The sequence below is a fragment of the Nicotiana tabacum genome, chromosome 21 (assembly GCF_000715075.1).
Source record: "Nicotiana tabacum cultivar K326 chromosome 21, ASM71507v2, whole genome shotgun sequence".
NCBI classification, from domain to species: Eukaryota; Viridiplantae; Streptophyta; class Magnoliopsida; order Solanales; family Solanaceae; genus Nicotiana; species Nicotiana tabacum.
The window spans coordinates 56787068-56804743 of NC_134100.1; the positions used below are offsets into that span (position 1 = coordinate 56787068).

The 17676-nt window shown below is 35.7% G+C and overlaps 1 protein-coding gene across 7 annotated transcripts; it reads right to left on the reverse strand.

The window, feature by feature from the left end:
* Positions 1-706: 706 nt before the first annotated feature.
* Positions 707-9908, reverse strand: LOC107781739 (protein GET4). 7 transcript variants are annotated; one of them, XM_075242087.1, is made up of 13 exons: positions 9583-9904; positions 9429-9508; positions 9264-9342; positions 9075-9156; positions 7236-7334; positions 6439-6529; positions 5745-5835; positions 5310-5393; positions 5013-5059; positions 2110-2238; positions 1897-1981; positions 1664-1741; positions 707-1014 (listed from the first exon to the last, which is right to left on the reverse strand). In XM_075242087.1, exons 1-13 carry the CDS (start codon positions 9628-9630, stop codon positions 997-999), a joined length of 1011 nt encoding a protein of 336 aa, XP_075098188.1. In that variant the 5' UTR covers positions 9631-9904; the 3' UTR covers positions 707-996. The 7 variants fall into 7 exon arrangements, 6 of the variants coding, with proteins under 6 accessions (XP_075098188.1, XP_075098187.1, XP_075098190.1 ...); XM_075242086.1 differs by having other exon boundaries at positions 6439-6595; positions 9583-9903; XM_075242089.1 differs by lacking the exon at positions 1897-1981 and having other exon boundaries at positions 6439-6595; positions 9583-9908.
* Positions 9909-17676: the final 7768 nt, after the last annotated feature.

The following is a 17676-nucleotide window of genomic DNA, read 5'->3' on the forward strand; positions in this document are numbered from 1 at the left end:
TTCCAAACACCTCAAATCTCCTACAAAAGGAAAGTGTTTTTAGAATAGAGCCGAGACACTTACGTATTTCTTCCAAAATATCTTGTCTAGCTTTTTCCATTATTCTAAAACAACTATTTTGAAATACAATTTTTTCCGTCTTCATTGCATAAAATAAAGCGAAATAAAATGAAATAACCCGGTATTTATAAATTCATTTGGAGCAATGAAAAGCACTCGGAATGGTCCAAAATAAATTCTCATCGATTTTTTATCCTTTTTGTTCATTTCTTTGAGCTTAGGGTAAAATATAGGTTCCTTCTTCTACTTTTCTCAACTTGGCAACTTGGATTTTTCAGAATACTGCTAATAAGTTCAGTATATCTTTTCATAATCTTGCAAAGCAATAGAGAGTTAATAGTTCTTATCCTAATCAAGTTCGCATTTACTTGCCTCGCAAATTTACATGCACTCAACTATTGATTTCTTTTATTGTTCTTCATTCAAGGTTTCAATTATCAAACTTATTTCTTTTCTTTTCTTTTTTCGATTGGTTCTTTCCCTCCCTTTCTATTTGATCACCTAAGAACGTTTTAGTCCATTTCCAAACGATCTAATATCATATGGAAAACAAACCGTCGCAGCTGTTCACTTTAGTAATTAAAGTAATGCCATACAAAAGGTCTAAATTTGAGATATCACATGTAATATTGCAGATGACTTAATATTTTAGTACTGCGTCACTCTCTTCATTCCCTTCATAAACACACTATTAACTCCAAGTAGTTCCGAGGAAATAGAGCACGAAGCTGAGCACATTCTGATTTCAAGTTCGTTTTTTATTCTAATTTTCAAATAGTGCATCGTCAAAAGTAGAATATTAATTTGAAAAAGAAATTTGCTCCATTACTAAGCCAACCAGAAGAACGAATAATTGAGTTTGAGTCTTCCTTCTGAACGAAAAGGAGCAGAATGCACAAGGAGCTCCCATTACATTGAAGAGATCTGTGTCGCATCCTATTCGCCTCCCATCATCTGTAACATTAAAATCGTTTCACACACCAACGAAAATTTTGAATTCAGACATGAAAAAAAAATGGTATTTCACCAACAGGCTAGTCACACTTGTGTTTTCGTTACAAAGCAATACCTCTAAATATATGGACTAAAAATAAATGTTTGCTTTTCCACCAAACTAATATGTGCTTCACTTAGGTAGAACTATCGCCAATGCTGGTCAAAACACTCTTTCCTCCAAATCCATCTATATATGATGACAAAGATAACCTAAGGGGCTTCAAAATAAGTAACCCCCCATTCTTAATTCGTTTAGAGAACTCAGATTAAGTGATCAGAGAATAAATGAGGAAGCCACTCACGTTGAAAGGGTTGAGGGAGGGGCGAGGGGGTAAGAGATCACTTTGTCATAGGGTTAGTGGTTTGGAGGTGTAATGGATTTTGATCACATTTACCAGATTTGAGCAAGTGAAGCTCACTCCTCATTGATAAGTAAGGAAAACCTAACCAATTCACGTTAGTAAATTATTTCAGGGAAGATGAGTATATTTCAAGGAAGTATTTTAAGTGTAGCTGGGGGATTGTGTTCCGCAAAAAAGAAACACATACTTTTTCGAGATGAACTATTAGGATTTAGCCAAACTTCCTAATGTGAGAATACCATTACCTTGAAGAAATCTCCAATCCCCTCGAGAGGATTTCTACGTCGAACGCCATAGAACTTCTCTGCAATTTCATCAAGTAACTAAACCACAAAAACACTAAACATTAGGAGGAAAACCATCACATTAATCTGAAAGAGAAAAGTCTTATTTTTATGCATCACATTAGTTACAAAGAGAAACATGTGAAAAGATTTAACAAAGTACGGAAATATCTCAATAAGAGGTAGCAACTCACTTCAATAAATGTAGATTCTCTATCTATACTAGACTTGTAGGTTTGTCTCAACATATTAAACAGAGGTAAAGCATCCCTCTGCAACCTATATCATGAATTGAGTTTGTGAACTGTGAATGACACAGCTTAATAATGTTAAAAGGAAGTAGAAAAGAAATTTTAATTTCAACACTTGAAAAATCGATTAGTGTTCAAAGCATGATTGGAACTTACGTCAGGAGGAGATAGTTCACAAACTGGGTTAATTCTGAGCTAGGAAAATTAAGATTCTTCAATTCCACTTCCATTTTCACCTCATCCATGAGCTTGTTAGCATCTCTTAGGTTTCCCAGAGACAAGTACCTGCCAAAGCAAAGAGATAACTATAGAACCATTGGATCAACCTTCATATCAAAGGCAAAAATCACGTGTCACCACTCACCAGCACCTGTATTGGTCCCATTTTGAAACAAGGTGTGAGTGGATATACGTTCTTATAACAACATGTTAATACCTAGGCCAGTTTGAATGTCATTTCAGAGTGGATATACGTTCTTATAACAACATGTTAATACCTAGGCCAGTTTGAATGTCATTTCATCCCAATTTATTTTCATGGAGAATGTACAGCTTAACTGAACTAATAGTTTCTTTAAAATAGGGGTGGGCGTCGGTCGGTTCGGTCGGTTAGTATGAATGTACGGTTCGGTTTATCGGTTTTCGGTTTTGTAATATTAATAACCAAACCAAACCAAAGTATTTACGGTTCGGTACGATTTTTTCAAGGTTCAGTTCGGTTATTTCCGGTTACTAACGGTGCATGATTTTTATGTGTTGACTCATGACCGCTCGTTTTCTGTTACATTGTAACATTGGAATAAACTTTCTGTTACATTGAAACATTGGAATAAGCTTTTTGTTACATTGGAAATTTGGAATAAGTCTTGTGGTGCCCCATTATACAGAAGCAGGCAGCAGCTAATGGCTAATGCAAATATGCAATTGTCTTGGCTTCGTTACCTTTCTCAGAAAAGCTAATGCAATTGCCTCTCAACACAATGCAATTTTCTTTTTATGCACATCAGAACTCAGAAGGAGGGAACTAGGGAAAAGGTTACTTCCTACATACCTGGTAACCTGAGGAAGAATGACAGAGGACGAGGCGTTGAGGCGACGAGCGGCAGAAGAGGAAGAAGGCGTCGGTACTCGGCATTAGGCAGCAGGCGCAGCAACCAGCAAGAGGAGGAAGGAAGTCAGCCAGTCAGGAACCCTAATTAGAAATTGTGAAATGGAACTATGGAAGTAGGAATCCGTAAGATAGAAATTAGACTTGTGAATTTTGGGCTTAAGATTTGTGGGTATTGGGTAATACAAATTGGGCTAAAAAGGAGGTGGGTTTGAGCCCAATGGTTAATACTAAATAACTTAAAACTTGCTGGCAGTGGTTGTTGCGCCTCCCTAGTCCCTCTTTACTTTAGTATTAAATTATAAATAACTTAAATATTACCCAAAACTTCGGTTTTTCGGTTAACCGAAACACCAAAACCGTTAACCGCACCGAATACTGAAATTTAAAAATATATAAACCGCACACCAACCGAATAACTGATTAAACCGACACCTAAAAACCAAAATTTACGGCCGGTTTTTTCGGTTCGGTCGGTATTATGCCCACCCCTACTTTAAAACAAAGAGAGCATGCAGGTAGCTGCACTACCAGGCAACCCAAAGGCTTCTCACTGCATTCTTTATTAGAATGGGGAAATTACTGTTGGAGCTGCATGAAGCACAGACACCAAATTTAAGGTACCTGTTTGACTCAGACATTTCTCGCACACAACCACGGCCAGGACACATGCTGCAACATTTGTGTAATAGAATTTTTTCACTTTTTATCTTTTGGATTGGCACGATTGTGCAATACTAGCACCAAATAAAATCTTCAAAAGAATAAAAATTTGCGGCTTTAGAATAAATAGAGAGAAATACGGAGATAAAAACCTAAACCTTAGAAACATTGCTACTGTTTTACTATTTTTCTTTTTAATTGTGTTATTTTTATTTAGTAGAAACATCATTATTGCTTTAGTAAGCAACACATGCCACGACTATGAAGTGACACTAACTTTTATCGCCATTGCTTTAGTAACTCAATAGTACGACTAACTGATACTTGAATTTTTGAAGAAGTAGGAGAACCTGGTTCGAAGGAGTAGAGAACCTTGTTTAAAGGACAAGTAGTATATGAAGATGAAAAAGAAGAAAGAGTGGAAGAACAGGGGAAGGAAAAACCTGGTTTGAACTTCAAAGAAGAAGCTGCAGAAGCTCTACTGGTTCAAAGTTGGTGCTAATTTCCCCACCCACAGCCCTTTTGTCTCTCTTTCTTTCTCCTTTTATTCTTGTTTTTAATGTTCTTTCAACTCAGTCACTGCTTTTCTGTGCCATCACATACTGCTTTTACTAGATCTGGTTATTACACTTAGCATTGTGTTTGAGGACATGTTTGTAACATTTCATTGAGGATGCAGGTCTATGTTCAATTTTTCTTTTACAGTCATGTCACTGTTACATTAACTTTCCATTTCACTATTCTGATAAAGGTTAGAAACTCAAGCCAGATAACACAGTACATGCAATCTGCTGTTCATGGGATGTCAGGAAAAGAGGGGGAGAGACAGAAGCAATACAGGCATCCACTTTTTTTTTTTTTTCTTTTTTTTGATAACCGTGGTGTCCGGGCCAGCTTGCGCGCACCTCAACTAATTCCACGGGATACCTGCCACCAGCAACAGGTACCAGATAACTCTATCCACCAAGGCTTGGATAGATGGGAAAAAATCACCTAGTATTTGCCTCCGCTAGGATTTGAACCTGAGACCTCATGGTTCTCACCCACTTCATTGACCACTAGGCCACACCCTTGGGTGCTACATTCAGAAATTTATAGGTTCAAGTTCAAGATCTACAAGCTACAGATAGTTGTAAATGCCCAGAAATTTTATGGAGAATACAGACTTGGGAGACCGAACATAAGTTTGTCGAAGTGTAAAGTTCAGAATGTCCACCAACAGAAGTTGGATAACTTAGTTAGGACCACCAAATACAAGGTACTAAACACTATATTGCAAGATACTCACATCAAAATAGCGCGTACAATAGCCAAATCATCCTCTCCTGGATAGCACTGCATGTTAAACATTATGAGTTATACTCGGTTTGAAATTAAATCATACAGGTGGTTAATAGGCCACTGTTGACAAAAAGCAACAAAAACTTAGAAAAAACTTTCTTCTTAAGCAAATTCCTGGTAGACAAGAAGATCTTCCTTGCAGTCAATAGTTAAAATGTAACTCCAGCTTTTTGAGCTTTTAATATGAGTCCAGTGATAGATATATATCAGAAAAATTATACTAGCAAGAACAGCCAAACCTTACCTTGCCCATGAAATTTACAAGAGCTGAAGCAAATTTCTTCGGATTCCTTCCTCTCACAAAGTGAAAAGATACTTTACCAATGTCCTGCAAAGCAGGGATGCAACAATGTTGACTGCAATTCAGTCATAATAACTTAAGTTTCAGGAAAATCCCCATCAAATTCAGGTTCATTAATCAATGGAAACCCATATTTGTTCACAGTTTGAAAAAGAAAAAAAGTAAAGAGTGGATTTCCTTAAGCTACCAAATGATGTGCCACAAGGCAGTTAAACAAGATAATAAGTTTTATTAGCAGCTATTAATTTTACAAGTCATCTTTGTCATCTGAGGCCTAATTACCCCCCTTAAAAATCAAAAAGTAATGACCTATGAAACAGAACCACAGCACTTTTTCTTTGTACCAAGAACTAGAGAGCATCAGCTTCTATAATGTACCACTTCAGGAGACTCTGAATACATATAATCTGCCAGCATGTCATGCAGCTCTGGAGATCCATATCTATGCGCACCAAATTCTGCTGACCACCTACAAACAAGGCATAGTTCATTTTTTATCCCTTCCTGTATGATAAAAGGAATAAGTACTTCTGACAAGATAAAAGGCTTGCAGAAGGACAAACACGTGCGTCAAGGATGTTAGTCTACTATATCGAAGGGCTAAACACAAAGAATAAGACTCTAGTAAACAATCCTTTCCAAAAGACTCAATAAAATCATGAGCCATGAAGAATTTGGACATCCTTATCAAAATGATGTCTCTGGACGAAAAGAAGCATGACTAGTGAGTCAAAGGGAATATCCCACAAGAACAGGAAAAAGTTGCTGCATCAAAAGTATAAATGAAAATTATGCAACCAGCTCCATTAATATCTAATTATAGACAGTGCTACTCCAGGATTCTGTAGTATTATGTTCAGTTCCTATTAATTTTATTCACATAACGACATATTAACTTCAATCCATCTCCCTTTGAATTTAGAGGTATATGTGTAAGAGTATCTCATTTTACATAGTCAAATACTGCTAGTATACAACTCCTTCAACAACTGAAACAGCCGTGTTTTCAAAGAAGAGCATAAAAATGGATAAGATCTGTGGATTGGCTGCAACAAAAGAAAGAGTATCTAACTTGATAGCTGCTTTCAGAAAGGAAGAACAGCCTTCTACACGTGTTTTTGCTGCGGCAATGGCTTCAGAAAGTTTTTGCAAGTCATCGTCATCTGCAAGGTCCAAATGTTGTGGCACAGAAAGCCGAGGAAACTTCTTGTAAATTTTCCTGACACGATCTAAGGAAAATTGATTATAAACCAACTCAACACTTAAAACCCCTTATTAAATTAGCAGCAACAACAACTACTATACCTCAGCCCAAACAAGTCGGGGTCGGCTATATGAATCTCAATTAATATTAGAAAACGGAAACCCAAAAAAAGGGAAAAAAATTACAACAAAAACAGAGGCATCATAGCTTGATTTAGCTTTCAAACTATGGCAACACAATCAAGTTATGATTTAATTGGCTACTTCAGTTTTAGAAGAGCTAGTATCTCTTCCTTGCCATTCTAAGGAAACAGTACTCTTCTTTCAGTTCTAATATCTAAAAGGCTATCATGTTTTATCACCAGAATCTATTTAGTTTGTTTTCTTCCTGATGTCTCATTGTATAAATTACACTTCTGAAATATGAATTTTCTACTTATGGACTTCTTTTGGATTTTTCTTTTTCTAATAAAGTAAAGCTTGCACTTAAAGGCATCCAGAGGATGCAAATCTATACAATGAATTGACTCTTGTGTAATACTTAGAGTCAACAAAATCCAAAAATTTGTTACATTGTTTACATCCAAAAACTTTTCCCAACTATGTACATTCAACAAAATTCTTGCTTTCGAAGCTGAAACAGAGGAGGCCTCTCCCTGAAAATACCTCTTGTTTCTTTCGCTCCATAGAGTCCAAAAAATTCAGCCGGGAATGGACTGCCACAGCGTTCTTTTGTCTGTCCGCACCTTTCACATGTACCAGCAGCTGAAGGGATCCCTTAAACCATTAGGAGTACCCATTGCAAGCCAAATAGATTTATGAACAAGTTCCAAAGTTCCTTAGCAACACTGCAAAGGAGAAATAGGAGTCTGACAGTTTTGCATTCTATATTTCTATCCATACATAAGTACCATCCGGAGCAGAAATTCTTTGGAATAATTTTTAGTTCAGTTCTACTTAGCTTTTGTGCCAAAATTTAGCAAAGTGAATAACTACTCTTTAGAGGCATCCTGGGTTTTGTCTAACATTATTTGATAAGTCGAAAAAATCATCTCATAATATGCAGCAAGATGATATGAAGGTTTATGGGTGTTTCACATTCAGCTTCTGAACAATCAATCAAACTGTCTATACAAAGTGGGAACATTCTCTGTACACCAGAATATAGTAACATAAGAAGAAGCTCTTGATCATCTATTTAAGTAAACATCATCCTTTTCCTCCAGATAATCCAAGAGAGACAAAAAGGAGCTCTTCGCAACCTTCCTTCTCTCTCTATCCTACTGATCTCCAGATCACAAAATTTACCTCCATATAGTTGGAGTACTCAAGTGACATTAAACAGTGAATATACCAAACTCAGAAGCCCGACCATAAATTCACAATGAAGAAGTAAATGATCCGCGTCTTTTCCATTCCTTTTACATATGCAATACCAATTGACCAGCACACATGACCATGGCATATTGGCATCCATATTTCCTTGCAATATCATCCATGAAGCTACTTCAGCGCTTGAAAACTCCACATCATTTTCGTAAGTAAGGATTGATTGAACATTGAATAATTGTAAGACTCCCAATTCACCCACATCTGTGAGAGACAACCATATTCTTCTATCCAATTAAGCAATATTTCCTTTTTCCTTCCTCACCTTTCCACAGAGAATCCTTCTTAAACTTCTCCAACCTCAAAGAATTTAAAGATGGATAAGATACAAACTTGTAATATGTCATGGTGGCAGATAAGGTAGATTTGAAAGACTAATAAGTACTCCACTTTCACCCATCCATCTACTCCTTCAATGCTCTTCCATTGCTTCCATGTCATATTGTCCACGTAAATTCTAAATGAGGAACTCCGTGCACTCCTCTTTGAATCTTCCTCTTATGAATTTCCACTTCAGCAACAGATCACAAAGAGCTCCTGGCATCACCCATTCGCCAATTCAATTTCGAACATATTCTACACCATAGACCATATAGTCTATATGGCAATGAAGCAGTAGATGTTATATGCTGAAAATTAAGAGAATTAATGCAGTTATATGTTAGGATGTTCTGTATGAAGTTGTCTGTTAAATGTTCTAGATTAATTCTATGTACTTAGGTTACAGCAATAACAACTACTACTACTAATACTATGCCTTAGTCTCAAAATAGAAGGGTGCAGCTATATGAATCCTCACTATCCATTTTGCTCAATTTGAACTGATTTTATTCCAATGTTCAATAGTTCAGGTTCTCTAACATTAGAAATTTTCTACATTTTTCTACTGGGACAAAAAAAAAAAAATTCTCCTAGTATTGGACCAAAAATGAACATGCCAACTTGACTAAACCTTAATCCCAACTAATTGGTATTGCCGATATGGATCTTTTTCTTTCATTTTGTTCTATTTTTCTTCCGTTGTATAATGACAAAATTAGGAGAAAAAGATTGTGACAATACAAACATAAATGCATAATACAGGAAAATTAACCGTAACATTTAGAAAAGTCTAACCTAGAGTGTCTTCGTCATATGAAACTTTTGCTTTTGCAAGTGTTTCAGCAAACAGCAAAGAAAGCTCTGCCCCACAGGTAATCTGCAAAAAGTCAAGAAGGGTAGAAGAATCCTGATTAGGTTAAATTATTCGAGAAGTGGTTGTGGTCAAAATTAAATGGTACAAGTAGAAGAGAACACAAATATAACCTGGGCCTTGTCTAATTGCAAACAAGCACCAGACTGAAGAACATTCAAGGCGTCAGAGTATCTCTCAGCAGACACATATCTGAGAACAAATATAGTGCGGGGGAGGATATTATTAACAAAATACAGGGAGTTCAATCATATATATATAAAAAATCTCGTACCAACCTGGCACTAGTGGACTTATACATCTGTTGAGCTCCATAGTAATTTCCCTCTTTGATAACCTTCTCCAACTTATCGATATTCTGCAATTACCAGTTATTAAAATTACTAAGGAAAAATAAGTGCAGTGGTGGCAGTGACATTGTAATGTACCTACCTCCTGAGCTGGGGGCAGTATCACTCGCCTGACTCTCTCTCGGAACATGCTTGCATCACTTGTGTGGATCTACAATTGTTGGATGTTTGGAGTAGACGTATTTCTCATTTCTCATTTCCCAATTCCCAAACAAAAAGCCGCAAAAGTGGCAACTTCCTCATGTTGTTGGATGGAGGGATTGGTATGTGCTTTTACCACTTCAATTTAAGTTTGAACACCATATTATGGAGAACCTTTTTTTCCCAATTATTGGAGAATGAGAATTTTTTATTTTTACCATAAACTTAATGCTTATCCATATACTAGAGCTCGGTTTAGGCATCGAGCCAAGCCCGAATCGAGTCCGGAGGAGGTTACAACAATATCGTTAAACGAGCTTATTATAGTATCGAGCTGAGCCGAAGCTAAAACGAGTTCAATCGAGCTTTATTAAAATATTATCTAGCTAGAGCCGAGCCTGAGTCAACTCATTATTGTTGTTCCATGTATAATGCTACACCATTAGAAAATATTAAATTCATAACAAAATTAGTAAATTAAATCATAACAAAATTGGTGGTTGATTAAAGATAACATAAGCATTGCTAGTTTAAACTGGTATTTAAATTGCAATTCAAACTCAAATGAGGTTAATTCAATATTGAACATCAAATAGAAATCTAAGCTTAATAATAATAATAATAATAATAATAATAATAATAATAATAATAATAATAATTCAAAGTTTGTATAATTTAAAAAAATTCTTTAATTTTTGAATTCTTAAATTTAATTTTTTTAATTATATTTCATATCGCCTAAGTAGTCTTAAATAACCATGTGTATTAAAAATTTAATTACCTCGAATTAATTAAGAAGTACAAGATTACAACTTTCGTAATTATTTGTTACTAAATTAGAATATTACTAATTTACTTAAATTAGGTCTAATGATGAATTTTAGTTTTAAAGTAATTGTTACACGACTAAAGTGAGTCATTGAGCTGAGCCGGCTTAACCGAGCCCGAATTTTGACTGAGTCAAGCCAAACCAAACTTTAATGCAAATCGAGTTGAGTCGAGTTGAGTCAAACTTTGATTATAATCGAACTGAATCAATTAGAATCGAAATAAAATACCCTCAACTCAACTCTTTGTGTGGGCCTTAGTAGAGCATAGTAATGAGAAAAAATAGATAAAATGATACAAATACCTATCAGACCTAAACTTATTAATCGTTTTTGTGCAATCGAAACTTAATTTCTGCCTATTCTGCCCAAATATATTACCCAGCCCACCAATTCCCTTTGCTCATTTAATTTATCTGAAAGACGCATTTTTGAGACCCAAATGTTCTTCCTCTTTGAAAACCACATAGCTTTGTCTTCTTCATGAACAATGAAATCCAATATACTCATGTATTTTACGTCGCTTTTTTTAGAGTTCTCTACATAAATTTTAGATTAGAAGTTTTTACATTATTTTACATCAGTAAATGTCCAAAATTCTATTTATGTATTAATACAATTCAAAACCCTCTTTTCATAACAATTTTTTTTCCTTCAAAATTCTCAAATTTTTTGTGGAATTTATTAACCATTTTTGTCGTGGTTATATTTTAGTATGGGTAGAAAACATGCTGTAAGAAGTGATGGAGGGGTCATCATCCATATAACCTCATTGTTGTAGATAATTCTCCTTCACACCGAGGAGTTGCTGAATCAATTGCATCTTTTATGTCATGACCTAACTTTTTTTGTTTGATGATTCTCAATCAGTAGGTAGTCTGTAGGTATGGATTTTCAGTTAGAGGGAACCCCTTTGAATAAGTGTCTATGTTAGATTTTGAACCTATTATAGCGGGCGATGAAAAATGAATAATAAGAGAAAGCTAAAACCATTGATGATTCTCCATTAGAGGGGACTCCTCACGAATCAGTGCCTCAAATAGATTCTGAACCAGTTATAGCGAGCTTTGCAAATATGAAGGACAATAGAAAAGCCAAAATCATTGATGATTCTGCATTAGAGCGATCTCCCTATAAATCAGTGCCTGAAATAAATTCTAAACCAGTTGTAGTGGACGACGATGAAGATCATATTGATGGCTCCCCCGAGAAGAGGAAGAGAAAAGTTGGTATTGATGTTGTAGCACCCATTGTGATTTTTAATTATCGGGTGCACTATTTTGATGTTTCTTGTATGCATATGTGTTATATAACAGTAGTATATTCATATGTAGTTGCGGGAATGACCTATTAAAATTATATATTTTGTTGGTATACTTATATATTATATTGGTATCATATAGCATTGGGGTACCTTTTTTGTTGTTTAACTGCATTATATTTTCAAATACTTTAGTATATGAACAAATTTTCACTTTGCACTTTTTCTTTTTTACGCATTTGTGTTATATAATAATAGTATAATCATATATAGTTATAAGATTGACCAGTACTATATACCACATTGGTATACTTATATACCATATTGGTATCATATGGTACTGAGGAACCTTTTTTGATGTTTAACTGCATTTAATTGGATTCTATTTTTGAAATTCTTTAGTCTATGAGCATGTTTTTACTTTTCACTTTTATTTTTTTATGTATTAATGTTATATAATAATAGTATAGTCATATACAGTTGTCGGAGTGATCCACTATAACTATATACCCTATTGGTATACTTATATATCATATAGGTATCATATGGTGATGAAGAAACTTTTTTGTTGTTTAACTTTATTTAATTGAATTTAAGTTTTAAATACTTTAGTATATGAATATGTTTTACAATATTGAAATTTACTTTTATCAATGGACATATATTACAAATCAAAGATAGATTGGGATACCAGCCGTAACATCATTCTTCAGTTGAAGGATAAGTTATCAAAGAACCACCTTGGCATGTTTAGGAAAATATGATTTGGTTACTTTTTGAATCTTCCATTAGTCATTGTCCAGATCCGAGTTATTCACCATTTACTAATAAGAAAAGCATGTCATGAGGTGAAAGATGAAATGAGATTTTTAGTGAGAGGTTCTAGGTTGTATTTTGGTTTGGGTAAATTTGTAATTATTACTAAGTCGAAATATCAGGATGATACAAATATAGAAAATCTATCAAAGAATAGGTTAATGGAAAAGTGTTTTTGGGAGACCATCTGTGACATGGAGCCAATTAAAAGACTGTTTTATGAAGAAAAATAATCTGACGATGACACAGTATCTTTTACTTTGTGAATATATTTTTATTTTTTATTGTCAAAACAATAATTATAGTATGATCTTACATTGCCATATATTTTTATTTTATGTTCAAAACAAGAATTATTGCACGATCTTATATTGTCTTGTGTTGCTCCCAAATACATACGCAAGTATACATGATCAACAAGTAATATAATAATGGGTAGAGTATCGAACCCACAGAGACTTGTATTAACTACCTACTAATTTCAACTCAAATTGTACTCAGTCAAGTCGATCAAGGTTGAGTTTTTATTATTAATAACTAAGCAGCAAAATTTAACAATTAACTAAATTAGCAAGAAAAAAGTTGGTTGTGTTGTAAATTCAGTAGAGATAAATATTTCGGGTTGTGATCGATTCACCAATCATATTGTGTTTTAGCTAACCCCCCCTTTTCATGAAATTCGCTTATGATTGTTAATTAATCGAGTAAACTATACTCATAGTATTCTCCCAAATGACTATGCGCCTGTCCAAAATAGATAAACGAATATATTCCTATGAAATAAATCTACCAAGAACATATTAAGATCACGATATTCAATTAAGTATGGTGATTAGGTATACTCCTATCCTAACCACAAATCCGCCCCTACTTTAGAGTTTCTCTAATCTAAACGTAACTTTCCCAAGCATAATCGAGATAGTTGATAGCACTTATCAGTTGGCCAGACAATCAAGCAATTAAACACAGAATTAAAAAAATAACCATATAATAGCGAATTATATGAAGAAGAAGTTAATGTCAAACAACAATATTCATAACTAAACCACAACCCCAGAACTAATGGGTCTTAGCCACTCATGATAAAGTGGTTGAATGCTTGAAGATACTAAGAAGAATGAAGAAAAATCGTGAATCCTTGCTCTCGAGTGTTCCGTGATTGTATTCTGCTCTCAAAGTGGCGTCTCTCCCTCCAAATTAGGTTTCTAAATCCTTTTATACGAGTTGAGAACGTGTAGGGCCGTCAAAAATAAGTCCCGAGCGAAATAGGAGAAGTCCTACCTCAGCATCTAGGGCAGCGCGCTGGGCTGAAAGCCGAAATAATCCGCGTCTGACTTCTGCGTCCCAGGCAGCACGACGCGCTGGCTTGGACACTAGCCTGAGAATCTTTTCTCCAACTCGTGCCCTTCCGTTCTACATCGCTTCCGGGAGACTCCTACACATAAGAACGCCATAAATTAGCTCAAATAATCACAATACACATGCAAATACATGAACCCCGAGTAAAATATGAGGCGATATGCATATAAATATACATACTTTAAGCTAAATATCAACACCCCACACTTAGACTCTTGCTCACCCTCGAGTAATGTAACTCCTTATGACACCCCAACAACTTCACACATCAATTATGGAGGAGCAAATCACCTTTAATCATACACTCTACCCTTGACTATGATTGATACTAGCAATTAAGTATCGGCATACGAAATTCACATCCTTCCCATCCTCAACATGCCAAAGTATAAGCATCCTCATTCAAAGAATTCAAACAACCTACCCATAACCACCTCACCTCAAAGGCCGACGCGTTACCACTAAGCATCCTCAACTGGCGTACTCACCCAACAAAAGAAGTTAATAACATTACCTATCCGTCATGAGACCGTGTGACCTCGCCAATAAATAAGAGAGTGAATATAAAGATAGTCCACACATTCAAGTTGACTTTGAACATAAATTAAGGACATCACACAATTGAACAAAAATCACTCTCTCGCAAAGAAATTCCTGTGTACCCATAGTTATACCATAGGCTTTCCCGTAGTGTATATCTCTATTAATCTAAGCTAGCCAAGTCTAGGATCAATTATGTCTTTCCGGGTTGTACTATAAGCTAAGGTACGAGCAGGATAAGTTTGAATATTAGTGACTAATCTTCCTAAGCAATTTAATACACTACACTCAACTTTTAAACACATATTCTTCTCAACCAATTCAACACCTTGCCACAAAACCATACACAACTTAGCCCTTTTTCGTTTAAGCACTTCTATATCTCCAGTAGCACGAATTAAGAATATCAGGAGGTGTGTTTTCCCCTTTTTTCGCATATCAACATTTTTCTCATTTCTTTATTTTATATTTTTTTCTCTAAGACACTCCTCACATTAAAGTTCTTGGCTAATGGTCTTCCATAACATTAGTGCACCTTTGGGCCCTTTCATAGTTCCACTCAAAAGCTACTTTCCAAGATCTCACCTTACTTCTTCTAGCGACTAAGTGCCTTCGAAGGTAAAGGTTCAACAAAGCTTCAATCAAGAATATAGAATGGGGATACGACTTGTAATGTGAGTGCCAAAGAAAGGTTTACAGGTTCAAATGGGATAACAACGGAAATTTTATTTGTAATCGGCAAGTAACTCCATAATCAAGCAAAGAAATGCATATATCATCTCTTAGACTAACACAACTTAATGATTTCACTTTGATTAACACACGGGACAAGTTCTAGACTACACAGGATAGCACATAATATCAACAAATCCTCACATCACACACTCATTTCACATGACTCAATCAAAACGTCTATGTTCAACTCTCAAGTCAAAGAAAGTAAATACATAGTTGAGAAATTTAAGCAACAAGGTACTAAATGTCATACGAGCTAAGAAACTGAGAAGAGGCATCACAAAGTAGGCTATTTATTTTTAACTAAGGCATCAAATTCCATACCAATACAACAGGAAGATAAATTGTATGTCATAGCCTAAATGTGCCAGCATCAAACACGTCAAAAGGTATCTAGAGCAACTCAGTTTTCACTTTCTATCCTACTCCTACAAAGATAAACATATCTGGTTCAAATTACACCCCTTGGAAAAGAACTGGTGCCCAAAGAAAAACCAAAGGAATTACTACCTAACTACTACTAGTAAAAACAACATAAAATCTTTTTGGTATTTTTGTTTTTAATTGGACCTTAATCCCTCAAGAAAGCTGTCCAAGAGATCCATTGTCGGGAAAAGTCCAAATTTTTCTGATTTTTTTATTTTATTTTATTTTTTCAATTTTTCCATTTTTTTTCATATTTGTCTACTAAAACTAAACACTAGACTAATACCAAACTACGAATTATGACTATTAAAATAAAAAAAATACAGATTATTCACAATTTCAGTACATAGAAAGTTATTACCCCACCCCACACTTAAAGCATGCATAATCCTCGTTTAATGACCTGGCCGGTTATTTTGGATATTATAGCCCCATTCTCCCATTTATTACTTGTTCTATATTTGTTTGTTGCTATGTGACTTGTCAGGGTAGTTGGTTTAGTTCTAGAGATGTTTCAGAATGAATTGGGACACTTAGTCCAAAGGTTGTAAGCCTAAGTTATAATGGTTGACCGGATGTCGACTTATATGTAAATGACTCCGGAATAGAGTTTTGATAGTTCCGATAGCTCCGTATAGTATTTTTAGACATAAGAGTATGTCAGAATTTTGATTTGGAAGTCCGTAGGCCGTTTTGGCTTGAATTGGCGAAAGTTGGAAAGTTGAAGGTTTGGAGAGTTGAGAAATTTGACCGAAAGTTGACTTTGTTGATACCAGGCTCGGATTTTAGTTCCAAAAGTCGTAATAGGTTTGTTGTGTCATTTATGACTTGTGTGAAAATTTGAGGTCATTCAGAGTTGGTTTGATAGGTGTCGGCATCGATTGTAGAAGTTGGAAATCTATTAGTTTTAATAGGCTTGAATTGGGGGTGTATTTTTGATATTATTTGATGTCACTTGAAGCCTCGACTAATTTGTATGATGTTTTAGGATGGTTTGGTATGTTTGGATGGGGTCCCAGGGGCATCGGGTGTGATTCAGATCGAAATCAGATTGAATTTTGGATTTGTGTAATTGCTGGTGTGTTTAGTTCTGGTGCCACCGCACCTGCGTGAATTTTTCCGCAGGTGCGGAGCCGCAGATGCAGCTGGCAATGTGAAGATGCAGAGGTGAGTTGGGGACTATTGGATCGCATATGCGAGAGGGCATTCGCAGAAGCGGAGTCGCTTCTGCGGGGAGGAGACCACTGAAGTGGAATTGAGCAAGAGGTGAGCTGGTCAGGTGTTTCCGCAGAAGCGGACTTTTGTGCTCAGAAGTGCATCCGGAGGTGCGGGCTTGGTATTTCAGATGCGGTTGGTCGGCTTTTAAGTGACTTTCGCAGATGCAGATTTTTGACCGCAGAAGCGGTGATATGGACCACATAAGCGAAAATGCTGGATAGAGTTATAAGAACGAGGGTTAGAGTATTTTCTTCATTTTTGGACTTTGGGAGCTCAGATTGAGGCGACGTTTTGGAGGGGTTTTCACCTAGATTGAAGAGGTAAGTGATTTTTGATCACTTTTGTCCATGTATTTTGAATACCCATTGATTATTTCATCTATTTATCATGAATCTAAGTTAGAATTTGGGGATTGTTGACCCATGTATTGGAGAGTAAGATTTGGGGGTTTGAGGGTCGACTTGTGGTCGGAATTGGATGATTTTGGTATGGTTGGACTCATTATTGAATGAGTGTTCAAATTTTGTGAATTTTGTTGGGTTCCGAGGTGTGGGGCCAAGGTTGGCTTTTTGAATATGGTTAAAGAACTTAGCTTTTATCGTATGAGATCGATTCCTATAGCTTGTATTGATCATATTAAGTTGTTTGTGGCTAGATTCGAGTCGTTTAGAGGTCGATTCGCGAGGTAAAGGTTTTTTTGGAGCATTGAGTTGCACACTTCAAGGTAAGTAACATTTCTAAAATTGGTACTGAGAGTATGAATCCCTGAAATACGTGTCATGTGGTTAGTGATGAGGTGACGCACATGCTATGTGAATGGCGTATGGGCGTGCACCGTGGTAATTGTGACTCA

What these genes read in the sequence shown, in the direction of transcription:
- LOC107781739 (XM_075242086.1), bottom strand. Translation starts at nt 9,630, where the DNA reads ATGTTCCGAGAGAGAGTCAGGCGAGTGATACTGCCCCCAGCTCAGGAG. An exon ending in TTTCTGAAAGCAGCTATCAA is followed by an intron (nt 5,836 to 6,438) that starts GTTAGATACTCT and finishes CCTTGTTTGTAG; the next exon opens with GTGGTCAGCAGAATTTGGTG. An exon ending in GAGAATCTACATTTATTGAA is followed by an intron (nt 1,742 to 1,896) that starts GTGAGTTGCTAC and finishes TTTGTGGTTTAG; the next exon opens with TTACTTGATGAAATTGCAGA.